This window comes from Podarcis vaucheri (genome assembly GCF_965113315.1).
Source record: "Podarcis vaucheri genome assembly, chromosome: 10".
Classification (NCBI taxonomy): domain Eukaryota; kingdom Metazoa; phylum Chordata; class Lepidosauria; order Squamata; family Lacertidae; genus Podarcis; species Podarcis vaucheri.
The window spans coordinates 55,632,383-55,650,568 of record NC_138748.1 but is presented as its reverse complement, the minus strand read 5'-3'; the positions used below and the strand labels follow the sequence as shown (position 1 = coordinate 55,650,568).

Sequence of the window (18,186 nt, the reverse complement as noted above, 5' to 3'; positions counted from 1 at the left end):
ACCTCTCGTTCTGCAGGAAAGATCCGCATTAGGCCTCAACCACTTTTTATGCATAGCAGCAATTAACAGTTCTCTGCATAAGTGATCTCTTTCTTGCCAGAAAAATAATACTCGCTGTTATTAGAACTATAGTGTACAGTTTTGTGAATTTGTATGTGTGTTTTGGTTGCTTTTGCCTACAATTCCTTTTAAGGAACATTTACAAGGGGAAAGCATTGTGAACACAGCATCACCAATCCACACAATGCTTCACAGCACAACATAAATGAAACAAATCCTACCACCTACAAGGCATTTAAAATCTGCATCTCTACGAATGGAGGAAGAGATGGCAGAAAGAAGAAAGGGTAACAGGGGGTGAATGCACAGAAAAATGCAGTTAGGCTGTCTTTCAGCTAGTGGGTAGGGATTCGGGGGTTAAAGGCTTAGTGGAAGAACATCGGAAGCTGTCTTGTACTGAGTCAGGACACTGGTCCATCCAGCTCAGTCTGGTCTACACTGACACCTTCCAGGATTTCAGACATTTTACCTTTTGCTTGCTCTATCAAGATGTAACTTTTGTATTTAGCAGCCTGTGGCTCTCCAGAAGTTGCTGGACTACAGCTCCCATCGTTCCTGACCATGGCTCGGGCTGATTGCAGTTGTTGCTCAGCAATGCCTGGAGATCCATAGGTTCCCTATCTCTGATTTAGCTCATGGGTAACTACAAGCGTCTAACTCAAGTGTTTTCCAAAGTTGGGTCTCCAGAAGTTTTTGGACCACTACTCCCATCATCCCTAGCTAGCAAGAACAGTGGTCAGGGATAATGGGAAATGTAGTCCAAAAATAGCTGGAGACCCAAGTTTGGGAAACACTGCACTAAGTGAGCTAAGTGAGAACCTGCTGGGGAGAACTTTAAACCATCTCCAGTATAACAGATGTAAACTTTGCTATTTAGAGTTACTGGAATAGGGAACACACAGAACTATAGGAAAGAAGATGAGCCCATGTCACAAAACTCAGAATGTGAGTAGGCAGCCTGAGCCACAAACATGGATACACAAATGGCATGGGTTCAACATGACTGAAAGAATACATATCCCCACTAAGTATCCTCACTCACAAAGTAACATCAGCAAGGTTGAGAAAAAGACCTAACTGGTAGCTCCAGTTACAGTGGTACCTCAGGTTACATGCACTTCAGGTTACAGACTCCGCTGACCCAGAAATAGTGCTTCAGGTTAAGAACTTTGCTTCAGGATGAGAACAGAAATCGTGCTCCAGCGGCGCAGCAGCAGCAGGAGGCCCCATTAGCTAAAGTGGTGCCTCAGGTTAAGAACAGTTTCAGGTTAAGAACGGACTTCCGGAATGAATTAAGTACTTAACCCGAGGTACCACTGTATCTTGAATTACCTCCTTGGGGAACCTCATCAGTTCCAGTCCTTATTTCTCTTTAAAAATTAATCCTACAGAGTAGCGAAGGTGTTCCTGTATTCTTGTTCGAACATGCCTTGCTATTACACCCAAAAGACTGAGATTTTTAGCTGGCTCTTTATTTCTGCTTGTGATGCTCTTTCATTACAGTTCCAATACTGTTTTTATAAAATGATTATACTTTTATACTTATACGTATAAGTATAATAAGTACATTGAGTTCAGGAAAGACAGGACACTTTTAAAATCAGAATTTAAGCTAGTTTCATTTCACAGAAGCCTCCGGATAGCACCCTGATCCTAAGACTCACCAGTAGTGCATCAAGTGCTTAGGATGAGGAATGCCTAGAGCTACACCAGAGTAAGTACACAAAATATAGCATTGTACTGGCAATGCAACACACCGGTGCCACAGACCAGCAGACAGAGCCGAGTTTGATAAGCTGTCATCCTCAGAATAGGACTTATTTGAAAGCAAATGCCACTGAAATCAATGGGACTTACTGATAACCAAGTATGAGCAAGACAGAGATGGAGAACTATTCAAAAGGTAACTTTGTTTAAGTGCTTTGTGGAGTATAGTTCTTTGTGGTGAAGTTCTCCTTCACCATTTTACCTGTCTATTTTGTTACTCTGCTATCCATTCTTTCCTCCAATGCATACGTGGTGTTCTTAGATGGTCACCCATCCAAAAACTAGCCACATCAAGATATAACTAGTTTCATCAACGTGGTGGCCTCATGTGCCTTCAGAGCACACCCTGAGACCAGGATGGAAGCCAATAGGCCCTTTACATATCTATCTAGAATGACGGGGAGATGGGGACTGCAGCACAGCTCCTCCTCATACACCTCCAGTACCTGTAAAAGGGAAACCATTGCCTCCAGGTGACTGTAGACCTACCATGACAACACTGTTGGCACAGGAAGTTACAGCATCAAACCAGTTTCCTATGTGACTGCTTCACTTCCAAGGTCATAAGAACAGGAGGGGACATGATGAAACTACACAATGCCAGCACCACACCAGGAAGTGTGCAAGGGCATGCAGGAAAACTCCCCAGTGGATCATCCCCTACGTAAAAGCCACCCCAAAGTGGCTTCACAATATGCATTCCCAACCATGATACATAAGAACTTTAAAAAGGTAAAGGACCCCTAACAGTTAAGTCCAGTTGCAAACGACTCTGGGGTTGCGACGCTCATCTTGCTTTACCGGCTAAGGGAGCCAATGTTTGTCCGCAGACAGCTTTTCCGGGTCATGTGGCCAGCATGACTAAGCCGCTTCTGGCGAAACCAGAGCAGCGCACGGAAACGCCGTTTACCTTCCCACCAGAGCAGTACCTATTTATCTACTTGCACTTTGACGTGCTTCCGAACTGCTAGGTTGGCAGGAGCAGGGACCGGGCAACGGAGTTCACCCCGTCGCTGGGATTCTAACCACTGACCTTCCGATCAGCAAGCCCTAGGCTCAGTGGTTTAGACCACAGCACCACCCACGTCCCTTTTATGAGATCTTTAGCTGAAGATAATAGAAGGACTGAGCACGGGAAGTTAGTGGCACAGCAGATGTGTTCAATCTGGATTTCATGAAGTCCAGAGCAACCCCCTTTCCATTCTGTGCTTTGCACAGTGAGCTCTTCTAATGCATGACTACAGTGTCTTCAAAGCAGACTGGTTCCCAAATGATATCACAGTAATGATATCATAATAAAACAAGGCCTTCGAGTGGTCCTTGAAGATGAGAGGGCATACATATACATGCAGCAGAATTAGCTGTCTGCAGTTTTGTTTCCAAAACATAATGCATTTGCAAGGCACTACAATATCATTATTCAGCCCTTTCAGGTGATGTGGGGAGGGAATCAGTTCAAGCCTCTTCTACCCATACATGATAGTTACATATTAAGGAATCTCATGTGTGTACTGATTAGAGAATGGCCATTTTCTACCCCGATTATCATTCCAGTCAAGCAACTGGAGTCCTGGATCAGACGAAAGAAGCAGTTCCAAAAGCAGTTACTACAGCATTTAGGGTTCAAATTACGACTGTGAAAATACTAGAATATTATAGACAAAGGGTGGTAGAGATAGCTTTGCTCATGTGTGGTTTTGAACATATGGTACTTTCAATAACACATATTTCCTGTCACCACCACCTCCCCACCTAAAATTTACTACATAAAAAGACCCTGATATTGCCTTGTAGGCACTTGGGGAATATTCAACACAGTAGTCAAAAGCAGTAAAAGATATTTCAAGAGGAAGTTCTTGTTATGTATAAGGGGTGTTTAAGACAAATCTCCCAAACATGTTGCACTTTGCATCTTTACTCAAACTTTTTCTCTGGCGAAGCTATAGAATAAAACAGAAGGCTATCTTAATTACGGTGAGCAGAGAGGGCACCAGGGGTTGCTCTGCTGTCTCCTTTCAACAATGAGTGTCAGAGTCCTGAAGACCTGGGCATTTGGCTAAGAACTAACCAGGTATAGTCCCATTCCCTTCTTCCCTCTTTGCAATAAATAAGATTCGTATCCCAGGAAAGAGCTATTCAGAACCATGCATTGAAACCGACTCATCATTCTGCTTAGTGACGTATGTGAGAAATTAGGAGGAGATGAAAGGGAAATCTTGTCAATACTACATTTGTAACACTGGCTTCACTGCATAAAACCCACTAGGTTTTGGTTTTTTATATAGATTTCTGAAATTCCTCTCCAACACAATCGTTTTTACATTGATATAGTAGTGCCGTTTAAATTGCATTTCAATACGTGGAATTTGCAGCAGAAGAGACCTTGCAGCTTCATTTGGAAGGAATATGGGCCCGATCCTGCAATTTATTTACCCCCTGGCAAAACACATACCTGCAAAACACATACTACTGTTAGTCAATAAACAAGATGTTGACTTTTTGATTACAAGCTGCTCATAGCAAAGGGCTAGCTATAGTTTGGAGAAATATTCATTTTGCACATTGAGGGAAAGATGACTAGCATTATGTGTTCTTTTCTCTGACCAGCCTCATTCAGAGAGAAATGGGCCACCTCTCCAAACAATGAATGATTTCACAGTTCTGCTGCTAGTCCCATATTTACAGAAAACATCCTATATACAAGTGAAGATCAGAAAAGATTCCCCACTTACAACAAATAGGAGACGGTGGAAGGAAGCAAGAAACCCACTCCTGAAACTATAAATGAAATGTTGTTCATGGGCCTCAGTGCCATTAAAGTCAAAGGTCAAGGCTGGAATTTAAAAACGCAACTTTACTTCTACATCCCTGAAGTACCTGCAAGTGAATTTTTATTCTTGTCTCTCCCCTGTACCATAGCAGCTCTGGCCTCTATCATCCACATGTATGCAAAGAGGTTAATGGAATCTGTCGACTGAAAAGACCTTGGAGAGAAAGGTGAGCTATCTCTAAGCTAGATGCATTTGCAAAGGTACTAGGCAATTACAATTCAGTTTATGCATAACCCAGGAAAAAACATAATTCTTCTGTACCACTTTAGAACCTTCATTGCAGCAAAATTTGAGCTCTTGAATAACACATATGCATATATAAGATGCACACACGAGCACACAGTCACACTGTACACAAACACACAACCAGGCTTTCTTTGCTGATAAAGAAAACCCCATAAAACAATTCTTTGCCACTTCAGAATCCGAGAGTCACCCAACCACACTATATAAACCCACAGGTAAAAGAAATCTGAATAACAAACATATGAAGGGTTTGTGTCAATAGGAAAAGGTATCTGCAATGTTTCCCTACTGCATCTTTAATGAAAGGGGAAATCCTAGTTGTGTAATAGGAGCTATTACGGTTTGGAAATTTTTGTTCTGTAAAGCAGCTGCACTGCCCAAACAATTGAGCAAAATCTGACACCAGCCTATGCCTTCCTAGGAAATCATTCTTTCCTGCTTTGGCTATCGCAAACATATTTACAACCGGCAGAAAACAACCAAGACATGCTTTGCAACAAATGGGGGGGGGAGGGGGAGAGTGGCTTGTGTTTTCAAAAATGTAAACTTCTTCTGACGATATATCATCACACATAGCAGAAAGGAAGCTCGGAAGCAGGGAACTGAACGCCTCTTGCCTAGGCAGCATTTCGTTTCTCTGGCATCCTATGGAAATTGGAAATACACCGGGGAAGGGATTTCCCCACCCGCCCACTCCGTCAGATTGCAGCGGCAGTATGCGGGGCAGGATCCTTGCTCCTAGGACCATCTTCCTGCCGTCTTTTGAACCGGATTGCACACCGATGGAGACGGCAGCGTTAAGCGGGGTGCATGAAGGCTCCAAATAAATGAATTTCTCATCTTTGGGGCGGCGGGGGGGGCTGGCTCTTGGCGACACAGAGCCCCCTCTTTCCTCCTCGCCTCCCTCCCCCTTCCCCTCCCCTTCCTGACTTACTCTGGTCTCCTGCTCAAGACGCCTTTGGCGATGGCCGGGGGTGGTTTGTGCTGGAGCAGGACCGCGCAACAGCTCTTCTCCCTGCCGTCCTTCTCGGGGTGGTGGTGGTGGTGGTGGAGCGGAGGGTGCTGGTGGGGGGCGGGCGTCCGGCTGCCGCTGGGGCTGGCCTGAGCTTGCTTGCTGCTGCTGCTGCTGGGAGGCTGCGGAGGCGCCGGGAGCTGTTGCGGGTGCTGAAGCTGCTCCTGCCGAGGCTGCTCCGGAGGTGGCGGCGGCGGCAGCGGCGGCGAAGGCTGCTGCTGCTGCTGCTGGCCCTGGGGAGGACCCGGTGGGCAAGCCGGCGGCGGAGCGGGGAGCCTGGGCTGCTGCTGCTGCTGCTGCGTGGGCTCCTCGGGCAGCGCGTGCTGCTGGCGGAGGCTGCGGTTCTCGGTGCTGAGCTCGTCCAGGCGCCTCTCCAGCTCGTCGATGCGCTGGCGCTGCGTGTGGATGAGGCTCTGCTGGTTCTGCACGATGGCGGTGAGCTCCTTCAGGTAGAGCACGGCGCGCACCGGGTTCTCCAGCAGGCTCTCCATGCCCCGCGGCGGTACCCGGCGCCCGCCTCGCCTCGCCTTCCGCCTGACAGGGGACTCCGGCCGAGGGGAGACGAGGAGCAGCAGCAGGAGGAGGAGGAGGATGCCGCCTCCGCGCCCGCGCGCCTTCTCCTCGCTCCCTCGCTGGCGTGGACACACGCGCACACGCAGCCCAGAGCCTACACACGCAGCAAGGGCGGCGGGCGGCAGCCTCGCGGCCTCGGCGTCACGCGCAAGCGGGGCGGGCCCAGGGCGGAGACGCGCCGCCCACCCGCTCGGGCGGGAAGGAGACCGCCGGGAGGCCGGGGCGCTTCCCCCGGGGAGAGGCGGGCGAGGGGGCGAAGTTGGCGGCGAGCGTGAGGCGAGCAGGGCTGGAGAGAGGCTCGTGGGGAGGAGCGCGTGACGAGACTTTCTGGAACAGGCCTGCCCTCCTCGCCCCTCCCCCCCCCGCGTAGCCCGCGAGGGAGAGAAATTGGGGAGGAGGAGGGCAGCGGGGAGGGCGGGCAAGAGGGGCGGGGGGGAACGAGCGAGCGAGCGCGAGGGCAGGACGGAGGGGAGGCGCGGGACGGAAGGGGGGAAAGGTGAGCGGAGTCACGAAAGCAAAAGGAGAGGGTCCGGGAGCGTGAGGGACAAAGGGGGCCCTTTAGAGCAGGAGGAAGGAAGGCGTGCGGGGAAGCAAGGATGTGGGAGAAGGAAGCGAGGTGGGAAAATAAAGGGCTGTGTGGAAAAGGAGGGGGCACAGGGCAAGCCCACTCTTTCCCTCGGGGGATTCTGGCCATTGTAGTTCGCCCCTCAATGAAGTACCGTTCCTAACAACCCTTTAACCAACCACAGGGCCCAGAATTCTTTGAGGAGGGGGAAATGTGCTTCAAATGTGCTTCCAAGGTATAGCGTGCGTGCAGCCTATACCTTTACACTGTATACTGTGGCTGCCTTCCACCCCATTTATCCGCCCCCCCCCCTGCACTCCCATCAACACCAGAAGACCTGTTCAACGTGCCCCTTGGTGCGGACAGAAGGAGTTGGTCATTTCTCTTGTGCAGTGGCGTAGCGTGGGGGGTGCAGGGGGGGCCGGCCGCACCAGGCGCAACATCTGGGGTTAGGGCAAATCCACGGGTTAGGGGGCGCAAATCCACGGGTTAGGGGGCGCAAATTACTTGCCTTGCCCCGGGTGATGACAACCCACGCTACGCCACTGCTCTTGTGGGCTGGTCATCGCGCGCCCCCTCGGGAGGCCTGCCTAGACCCATCCTTGAGCAGATTCCATTCCCAAACGGAAACGTGGCAATTTGGGGAGCTTTCGACAGAAACGGTTAGCTAGTCGTGGGCTGCTGTGTATTCTTCTTATTCTGCAGCTTTCAGCAGCCAATTGCTGCTGTGTTATTTGCTGATCTTTTTTACTTTTCGTTTTGCATGATGGGTGGGTTGGTGCTTCTTGTTTAGATTCCTTTTGGAGGGGAAAGCAGGACACCATATATATCATATTTCTTAAATATCAGCACTTAGTCAATAGCATGAAAGATTCTTCATATTCTTTTCTAGAGAAACGGCTGTGTACCACCTCTGCCCAGATTTACTCTGCTTCCCTCGCTCTCCTGTTTCCCTCACTGCCTTTCTTGCAAATGCCATGGAACAGTTCCGACTTCCAGCCCCGTGAGCAAGAGGAGCTGTTACATCATAGAAACCCCACAGCCATCCGATGCGGCAGGCCTGGGTTGCTTTCATTTTTCCTGATCGTAGGAAATAATTTTCTAGATTTTGCCCTTAATATTCCAGGCCAGCATTTTATACAAAATGTGCAGAATAATTCTGGCATGCTTTTGACTGGCATTCTCAATAACGCTCTGGCATCCACTTCCTCTCCTAATATGGAGCAGCTGGAAGAAAAGAACATAAATCCCTATGAAACAAAGGTATATTTATTAGTAACAGAAATATTGCATCCCCCTCCTTCCCTTAAAGTTCTGCGAGAAAGTCTCCTTTACTGGTGTATTTTATTCTCCTATGCTTATTGATATCATTCCCCAGTTTGCCTTTCTCCATTTTCTGCTTAATTTCTTAAAGATAAACGTTATAGCACAAACCAAAGTGAGAGTTGCACTTCTCCTTCTTCTGCTTCTACTTCTGGCTTGGAACCTTTACCTGCAATCTCAGAAGAGTGTGATATTGTCCTGGTTATTCAGCCAAGCAGGGAAAAGAATTTTGCATATGCTCAGAAGAATGGAACCTCTTGTTGTGCCACTGTATACCAGCTTTTGGGACACGGGTGGCACTGTGGGTTAAACCACAGAGCCTAGGGCTTGCCGATCAGAAGGTCGGCAGTTCGAATCCCTGTGACGGGATGAGCTCCTGTTGCTCGGTCCCTGCTCCTGCCAACCTAGCAGTTCGAAAGCACGTCAAAGTGCAAGTAGATAAATAGGTACCGCTCCAGCAGGAAGGTAAATGGCGTTTCTGTGTGCTGCTGTGGTTCACCAGAAGCGGCTTAGTCATGTTGGCGACATGACCCGGAAGCTGTAAGCCGGCTCCCTTGGCCAATAAAGCGAGATGAGCGCCGCAACCCCAGAGTCGGCCACGACTGGACCTAATGGTCAGGGGCCCCTTTACCTTTATACCAGCTTTTGGGGAACGATTCATGTCCTGCTTGTGTAGCTTGTTAGAGGCATCTAGTTAGCCACTGTGAGAAGCCAGGGGGTTGACTAGATCAGGGATGGGGAATTTTTTTCAAGGGCCTCATGCCATTATAAGGAACCACATGCCAGTGGTAGGTGAGGCCAGAGACACAAAATGTGGGGAGTAATTCTAACCTTTGTACAGTAGGCTACATTCCAGCCATGCAAGAGCCAGGGGTTTCTACACCTATACACACACACCTGCTTGGAATCAGAATTGTAGAGTTAGAAGAGGTCCTGAGGGTCATCTAGTCCAACCCCCTGCAATGCAGGAATCTCAATTAAAGCATCCATGACAGATGACCATCCAACCTCTGCTTAAAAACCTCCAGTGAAGGAGAGGAAGTTCTCCACCCGCCCTCCATTCAAGCAAGCAAGAGGATTATTGTAGTTTTTAGGACACATTCCAGGGAGGCAAAAGCACATGGGCGGGGGCACAGAACAGAGCTGGTGAAGAGTGTGGCCTGGAGAGACTTTTGAGGGCCAGAAAGGCCCCCAAGCCTAAGGTCCTCCAGTTCTGGACTGGATGGACCCTTGAGCTAATCCAGCAGGGCTCTTCCTATGCTTGCCTCTCGCTGTTGGGCATTTTGTATGTAGAAGGAGGGCCTGATAAATTTCAGGGCCCCTGTTTTGTAAGCCACTTTGAGTTTCCTTTTGTTAAAAAAAAAAGGATGGTGACTTATAGATTCAGTAAATAATAGGGGATGCAATGTATCTGCATACTCTGCGAAACAGAAACACATTGCAGGTCGCAGGCCATTCGGAGTCAAAATGAATTGCTAGAGTTGAGCCGGCAACAGAGGCCACTGTCCAAGGAGGCCATTCAACATTAGGATGAAGAACAGGTGAAAGAGAACAAGAGCCAAAGGTAAGAACAAAGTCAGAGATAGTGTAGGTAGTTTAAAAGGGCTGCTTCAACCATGATTGTCATGAACTATCTGGTTGGCAGACTCCAGTCCTGTTCTCAATGGATTCTCACCTGTTGTCCCAGCTCTTGATGAAACTCTATTCTTCCAGTTGCATGCTGGATGGCAGCCAAGGCTCCTGGAAAAAAACTGAGCTGTAGTGTCCTGGGTGCAAATGCTGTAACTTGAATGTTGACACAGAACATTTCTACTTCATATTTCGATGATATTTCTGTGTTCTATTGTCATAGAACATGTGAAAGTTTGAATTGGCTCAATTCCCACTGAAAATTGCCAGGAAGATTTGGACTAATGTATATATTGATAAGTGGCATGCCACCATCATAGTGTTTCTCACAGGAATTTAAATTAGTGGGGTGAATTATCTGAGAGTGAGAGATAAGGGGTGAGATTCTTCACCCTTGGCAAAGATGGGCTCAGGCTGTATAAGTGGGGGGAGGGGAGTGATATTTCATAGTCATAATTCGTACGATTTAACAAGTTTCAATTAAAGCTAGCTGTACTTTTCTCTTTCTGTTAATTTTGGACAAATCTGTTAATGCTGTGGATTTATAGCCAGTTGCTTCACGTTCAATTCCACATAGCACTAAGATAAATCATGGCTATGCATGAGCCATGTAGGTACTCAGAGGGAAAATAATGACTGCTTCTCTCCTCTCCCAGTCCTGCTACTTCTGTGCTAAGCTGTTGTTCGGCTTAGTTCACTCCAAAGCTGGCATAGGCGAACTCAGCCCTCCAGATGTTTCAGGACTACAATTCCCATCATCCCTGACCGCTAGTCCTGTTAGCTAGGCATTGTGGGAGTTGTGGTTCCGGGCTGGGTTTGCTTATGCCTGCTCCACAGTGTGAGCCATAGACCAGGTTTGTTCATGGTTTATCATTTGCAGTTTGCCTGGTGGTAGAGATAAGCCACAAGCGCGGGGTCACACATAATGCTAAGTCAAACCATGGTTTAGTTCTAAGTAGCATATCAGCAGTAGAACCAAGGGAGGAGTGAAGTGGCCATAATTTTTGCTCCATGCACTCTTTAGTGTTTAGGCATGGTTTGGTTTATTATTACATGCCAACCAAGCCATTCGGTTGATAAATACTTATGCATTAATTGACATGATCAGAAAGAAGGGGGTGTCTTTAAGAATGCAAAATTCTATACAGTGATGGGGGCGGGGGATACAGTTGGCTATAAATTGTCTTTCAAAGTAACCAGTGATGAGTTAATGCACTCCAGGAAAAATATGCTCTCCTAGAACATGGCAACACTACATCTGACAAGTTGTTGTTGGGGCAGGAAGTGTACAAATAATTTGGGGGAGGGGGGGTTTCCTACTCCATCATAATGTTAGGTGAAGGATGTTTTGTATACTACAGCAACAGCAGAGGGGGTGGGTTGCAACTCTGCAACCATAGGGTGCTTTTAGACAGGGGCTTAGTATTGTTAATGGACTTTTCAGGTACAGTATTGCAATTTATGGGACCCCCCCCCCGCGCCGCCCCCGGGAAGGGCCAATCTGGAATAAATGGGGAGGGAAATAACAGACTCATTTTGATGCCAACCATGCCATATGGATGCTGCAAAAATCAAATAAAATGCATGCATGAAGATCACCAATTTCACAATAAATACCTGTCTGGAAACACCCACAAAGAAACACTGCACCCCCTGCAGGGTTTATGCCAGTGGGTGCCAGGAGACCCAGTTTCAGCATATAGGGCAGGCTTTGCTGCAGCAGAACCCCAACTTTGCTTTTCCCATGGGATTAAATAGTAACCATTCACATCTATGGGAGAAATAAAGAGAGACCCCAGTGACCTCAACCATTGAGAATCAAGCCTAGTCCTGCCTGCACAACACCTTGTGTTGGTTCCAACCTGTGTTCTGTTTCTTGCCCACACTGCACCGTGGAGGAATTATTGGAAGCTGGCTTCTATATCTACAGGTTTCTTATGTTTCTTTTGCAATTTCCCAGAAGACTGAGCATTAAGTATGATCAATAAGCCTACAGTGTGTTTCTGTTTGGGGTTTTCCCCCTCCTTTCCTTTAAAGCAAAATGAAAAATGTTGTCTTCCATCGAAACTGGCTATCATCCAATTTATCTCATTAATGTGAGGGAGGCAGCTTATGAATGGCACAGCTCAAGCAGATGTGTAGACAAGACCAAATAGAAAACTCTTACAAGCTACCATTCAGGCAGCTTCAGGAAGGTTGCTCCTTCTCCCTAGAGATGTTCCAAGGCATGACAGGAGTTCCTACACAAAAGTACCTTGGTGTCAGAATTTGCACAGGCAGAGCTCTGTTCATCAACATTCTGTTGCTGACACCATCATCCTGAGCAGGCAGAATATCAGGCAACAGCTGGAGCACAGATGACAGACAAGCAACGGCCAGTTTTTTCTCTGCATTTGTGCTTGTGTGTGTGCACGCGTGAGTGTGTACATATAGGAAAAAACAGTTTAATAAGAGCACAGCAGCCAGCATTATAGGAAGCAAAGCTGCTTAGCTGGATTGAAGCATCTTAGGTGATAAACCTACATCTGGGTTGTACCACTTCAGCAAGGCCATTAAATGGCCCTCCGTCCAAAAATACCCCTCCACCCTGAAAACTAGATATCCATGAGAAGGGCTCTAGCTTACTTGTTCCCTAATATGTTAGCTTACTACATGGAGCGAGTTGTTTTGTATACTGAATTTAAGATTCAGTTGCGAGAACTACCCCCACCCTGCCCTGGCTGTCTGAAGTGGTTTAGCCCAGACACAGGTTTAGCACCTTAGTGAGAAATAGGCTTGAGAAGCAGTAAGAATTACCTAATGCAGGACTTGGAGCAAGGGAAATGAACTGGCTTTGCAGATGGTTTGCGGGAGCTGAGTCCACATTGAATGGGGAAATGCCTGGAATAGAGTTGGGCCAATGGGAAAGAGGAAAGAGTAGAATGCCTGAGACAGGAACTGCAGGGCTTTGTTCTGAAGAGCCCTCCTGGATCAGACCAAAATCTAGATCTTGTTGGCCAACCAGATGCCTCCATGAAGCCTCTGAGCAGGACACAAAGACAATAGCCCTCTTCCACTCTTGGTCCCCAGCAGCTGGTACCCCTTCACATTTACTGACTTTGAACATGAAGATTGTATAAAGCCATCGTGACTAGTAGCCAGTGATAGTCCTCAATAAATTTGCTGGCCCACTCTTGATGCTGTCACCCCCCACCCCAGTCTTGTGGCAGCTTTCATTCCTGTATTTCATCCAGAGTGCATGTTATTAATTTACATGTTAAGAAGTCACAGTGTGGGTCCAGGATTTGGGGAGTGTTCAGCAGTTTATTCCCAAGACATAAGCAATCAGAAAGACCTCTGGGGTTATATAAGTCTGACTCCCATCCTGCTGTTGCAATTATTCTATGAAAAACTGCTTGCTGTTTGCTATAGGTCAGCTCCCTTAACCTACACTTCTCACTGCCATCAGTGTGTTTTTTCAGAATTCACACACACACACACATACCAAGAAATATATCTATATATCTCTTTGGTTAAGACTGTGTGCCACAGTGCCATCTAGTGATCTATGCCATGGCAACAAATAAAAACGATGGCTTCATTCTTCCTCCATTCCCAAGTACTGTGACCAGCCTAGTGTTACAGCTGAGAGATCCAGAGTCACACAGGGTGACCAGGTCTAAGGTGGTAGGGCTCCTGAGTCATTAACAGTAATGCAGAAAAGGGAATGTCAACAGATGCAGCTCCTTTTTTTTAGCCTTGCATGCCAATATTAAACAGTGGTACACTAATTACAGTTGTACCTTGGAAGTCCATTCTGGAAGTCCATTCGACTTCCAAAATGTTCAGAAACCAAAGCGCATCTTCCGATTGGCTGCAGGAAGCTCCTGCAGCCATCAGAAGCTGCTGGAGCCCCGTTGGACGTTCAGGTTCCTTTTTTTAAAAAAATCATCTTTATTGAATCAAAACACAAAAATATATACATACACAAAGACAAAAAAAGAAAAGATCAGGACAAGAAAAGAAAAAGGACACAAGGACAAAAACATACAAAACAAGAATTTGCATTATTATACAGTTGTTCATTGAATTTCTAAATAAAAGACTTCCAATTCTTCTCATTGTACTTGTATTATTGTTTACGTTTAGTGCACAGCCAGAAGCTTGCTCCACGTTCCATGTGGCAGCCCAAAATGGTCAAAGGCCTGGAAACGATGCCTTATGAGGAACGGCTGGGGGAGCTGGGCGTGTTTGGCCTGGAGAAGAGGAGGTTAAGGAGTGATATGATAGCCATGTTCAAATATATAAAAGGATGTCACATAGAGGAGGGAGAAAGGTTGTTTTCTGCTGCTCCAGAGAAGCGGACACGGAGCAATGGATCCAAACTACAAGAAAGAAGATTCCACCTAAACATTAGGAAGAACTTCCTGACAGTAAGAGCTGTTCGACAGTGGAATTTGCTGCCAAGGAGTGTGGTGGAGTCTCCTCCTTTGGAGGTCTTTAAGCAGAGGCTTGACAACCATATGTCAGGACTGCTCTGATGGTGTTTCCTGCTTGGCAGGGGGTTGGACTCGATGGCCCTTGTGGTCTCTTCCAACTCTATGATTCTATGATTCTATGATTCTATTACTCTAATTTGTTTTCGGGTACTCCAATAAATTAGCATTTGCACATTGTATTTTACAAGGATCAGTTTAATTCCACAAGGAGATTGTTTGGACAAAACGTTTTTAGGTAATCTTTGAATATTTTCCATTCTCCGCCGCACCGCCGGAGCACAATTTCTGTTCTCATCCTGAAGCAAAGTTCTTAACCTGAGGTACTATTTCTGGGTTAGTGGAGTCTGTAACCTGAAGCGTATGTAACCTGAAGCGTATGTAACCTGAGGTACCACTGTAGATATTCTTTCCAAGATCTTGTGTCCATCTCACCATTACAACTTTAACTTGCTCTTCTTTCACTTCCCATTCTAATAAATAGTTGTATATTCCTGAAATATGCTTTCCTTTATTGTGAGTTAGCTCTTTTTCAAACTTGGAAGTTTCTTTTGCCAGACCATCTCTCTTGTCTAAACTCAATCTTTGGTTTATTTGAAAGTATTGGAGCCAGTCTGTCAAGTGGCTTTTAATTTCATCATATTTTTTCAGGATTGGCTTATCTTCAACAAATACTAGCAGTACTCGATAGGTGGGCCATTCCTTTTTCATATTCCTTTTTTTGACTGCTATGGCTTCTGCAGGAGAGGTCCACAAGGGTTCCAAAGAACATTCACAAACCGGAACACTCACTTCTGGGTTTGTGGCATTTGGGAGCCAGAACGTCTGAGTACCAAGACGTTCAGGAACCAAGGTATGACTGTACTGTATTTTTAAAGAAGTATTACATGGAGGGGGTGAAATATGAATTGTTTGGGGACTGGTTATCTTTAGAATTACTTCCAACCATGTCAATGTGCCTAATCCTTGAAATTAGCACCAGAGGGCCTGTTTTCCAGCCCATAATAAAGCTCCGTGGACAGAGTTTCATTGGTTGTGGCACCAAAGGGTGTGGAAATCTCTAGGTAAACTATGAAATTCACTCCCAAAAGATGCAGTGATGAACACTATTGTGGGTGGCTTTAAAAGAGAATTAGGCAAATTCATGGACGATAAGGCTATCCATTGTGACTTACTGATGGCTATGTTCTACCCCCACTGTTGAAGGCATTGTGCTTCTGAGTACCAATTGCTGGCAACTGCTGGAAGGGGGGGGTGTTGTTGTGCTCAGGTCCTGCCTATGGGCTTCTCCAGTTTAAGATCTTCTTACATTCTCAAGCATGGGGAATCTTTGGACCTGCAGTTGTTGCTGAACTACAACTTCCATCACCCCTTGCCATTGGTCATGCTTGTTAGGGTTAATGGGAGTTGTTCAGCAACATCTGGTGGGCCAGAGGTTCCCCACACCTTCAGTAGGCAGAGCAAAGGCATGTCATTATGCAAGACTATTAGCCACGCATAGGCAAATTCGACCCTCCAGATGTTTTGGGACTATAACTCCCATAATCCCTGACCACTGGTCCTGTTAGCTAGGGATGATGGGAGTTGTAGTCCCAAAACATCTGGAGGGCCAATTTTGCCTATGCCTGCTATTAGCTGTAAATAGGATTTACTTTACCTGTGGAGCAACAGGGGGGCTTCAGTCATTTTCAGGCCTAAGACGAAGGGCAAGATGGTGCCCCCCTGCCCATTCAGTGTATAGAACTGGAACGGAAGTTCAGTCAGACAAGTTGCTATTTGTTCAAAGAGGTATTATCACTTAGGCATACCAAAATGTCTGGTGTCTTTCTGGATGTATAGCAACTTTGACTTAACATTTGATCTCCTTGAAGATACATTTTGAAGCAGGCCTCCTGTTGGAGTTAAGACAGATAGTTTTGCCATAGTTTGGTGTCATCTCTAGAGAGATTTAGAGTTTTGTTTGAGTAATGAATGTGAAACCTTTCTTTTACGAGTGTACTACTTTCATATCAGGGTCCTGCAATGTTATGAATGTTGATGCTGAAACTTCACATATTGTACCAACGTTATTAAATATTTGTTTCACATGTATCATTTTATTTATAAGTGGCCACTTTGTTTCTCTTCTTTACCTTGTTTCATTATCTCTTTTTGGATTCGGTCGCTCTCCACTGTGTTTTGGATTGCTCAGTGCTAAGAGCATCTGCTTCACCTCCAGATGGACCCAGGTTCAGTCCCTGGCATTTATTTATAGGGCTGGGAACACTCCTCCCTGTCTAGAACCCTGGAGAGCTGCTGCCAACCAGTGTACAGACTACAGAGCTCAATGGCCTTTTTCTGTATCAGGCCGCATCCTCTATTCCTTCCCACACCCTTATATTCCCTGATGCAGCTGTAGCATCTCTTGCCTCCTACTGCTGTCGTCTTCTTTCTTCACCCTTGCCTTCTGGGCAACACACCTGGAGCCTTGTTTGTTACAACAGGTGGGGAGGGATGGGAGAAGCTGCAGCTGCTGAATTGTGTGGGAAATTTAAAGAGACAGTGAAGATATCTAGGGCCCAGCAACTCTAGCTAAGCTCTCTTCACTTAAGATTGGCTCTTGTTCTTTTAATGTCCTCAGGAAAAAAGGCTGGATTTCCTTCTACAAACCACTTCTTATTGTGCTCCACTCCTTATTCCTGCCCCCTTCAATCTGGCTTTGCTTACCAGTTTGATCCTTCTCCTCCAACGTATCTCTGCTTCAAACCTATTGGATGGATTCCTAAACTAGCCTCCAGTTTTCGCTCCTTCTTAATGTGTTTCTAGTTTTACTGTTGCTCAGTACTTGTGCCCTGATCCTGCTTGCAGTCTTGGCAATGCTGATCCTGCTACTACACGTTGACCAACTATCTGCCACTCAGTTCCTGTTCAGCCTCTCCCAGCATTGAACGAGCTCCCTTAAACATGCCCACATTTCATGGATACCCATTCTCCCAACCATTCTGAACAAAAGAGAAGTCCAAAGAGTTTTTCTTTCTCGAGGAAGAATGGCAGTGGTTGATGTAGGTGCCTTTCTGCACTTTGGGTGACTGGGGCGGTGGGGCAAGCTCACACTGCTTTGTTTTCTTCTCATTAGATGTAGCAGCCATTCTGTGTTACGCTACACACCATGGTAGCCATTTTGTGTCATGCCATGCTTCCTATGGCAGCCATTTTGTAACTGACATCCACAGCGCTTCCTCAAGATTCACAAATGTACCAAGTTGCCCAAAATCGTTGGCAGCTCCTGCTGCACAAAATGGACAAGAAACGAGCTTCTGCTCTTGAGTAAAAGTTCTTGTAAGCATTAAAGGGAGTGGTTTGAAAGTGGCGCACACATTCAAGGAAAGCTCAGTAATTCTAAGCACGGTTTATGAGCAGCAGTGACATAAGTCATTTATGGTAATACTTCCTTGAGAGCTTGGCTCAGCACAGGATGTAACAAACCTTTTAAGTACATCATTCATTTTGGGGCCATTAGTATCAAAAGAGCTACTCACAATCTTGACATTAAACATGTACAAGAGCACCCAGCCAAATCCAGAGGATGCCAATCTCCTTTTCACTTCAGTGGGATTCTAGGGAAGCCTTGATGCACATTTGTATTAAATGGAAATATAAAAACATTTAGTATTTCTTTCTTTCTTTTTTACCACATCTATTTCATCTTGGTTCAATCCCCAGCAT

The 18,186-nt window shown here is 46.3% G+C and overlaps 1 protein-coding gene across 7 annotated transcripts in view; it reads right to left on the bottom strand.

Moving 5' to 3' along the window:
• IQSEC3 (IQ motif and Sec7 domain ArfGEF 3) overlaps positions 1–6,604 on the bottom strand; it is a 150,326-nt gene extending 143,722 nt beyond the window's left edge. For 5 of the 7 annotated variants that reach the window (XM_082240395.1, XM_082240400.1, XM_082240397.1 and 2 more), the window contains exon 1: positions 5,839–6,604. In XM_082240395.1, coding sequence (XP_082096521.1) covers positions 5,839–6,407 — 569 coding nt within the window. In that variant the 5' untranslated portion in view covers positions 6,408–6,604. The remainder of the gene's footprint in view (positions 1–5,838) is intronic. The other 2 variants (XM_082240396.1, XM_082240403.1) reach the window with 1 other exon arrangement.
• Positions 6,605–18,186: the final 11,582 nt, after the last annotated feature.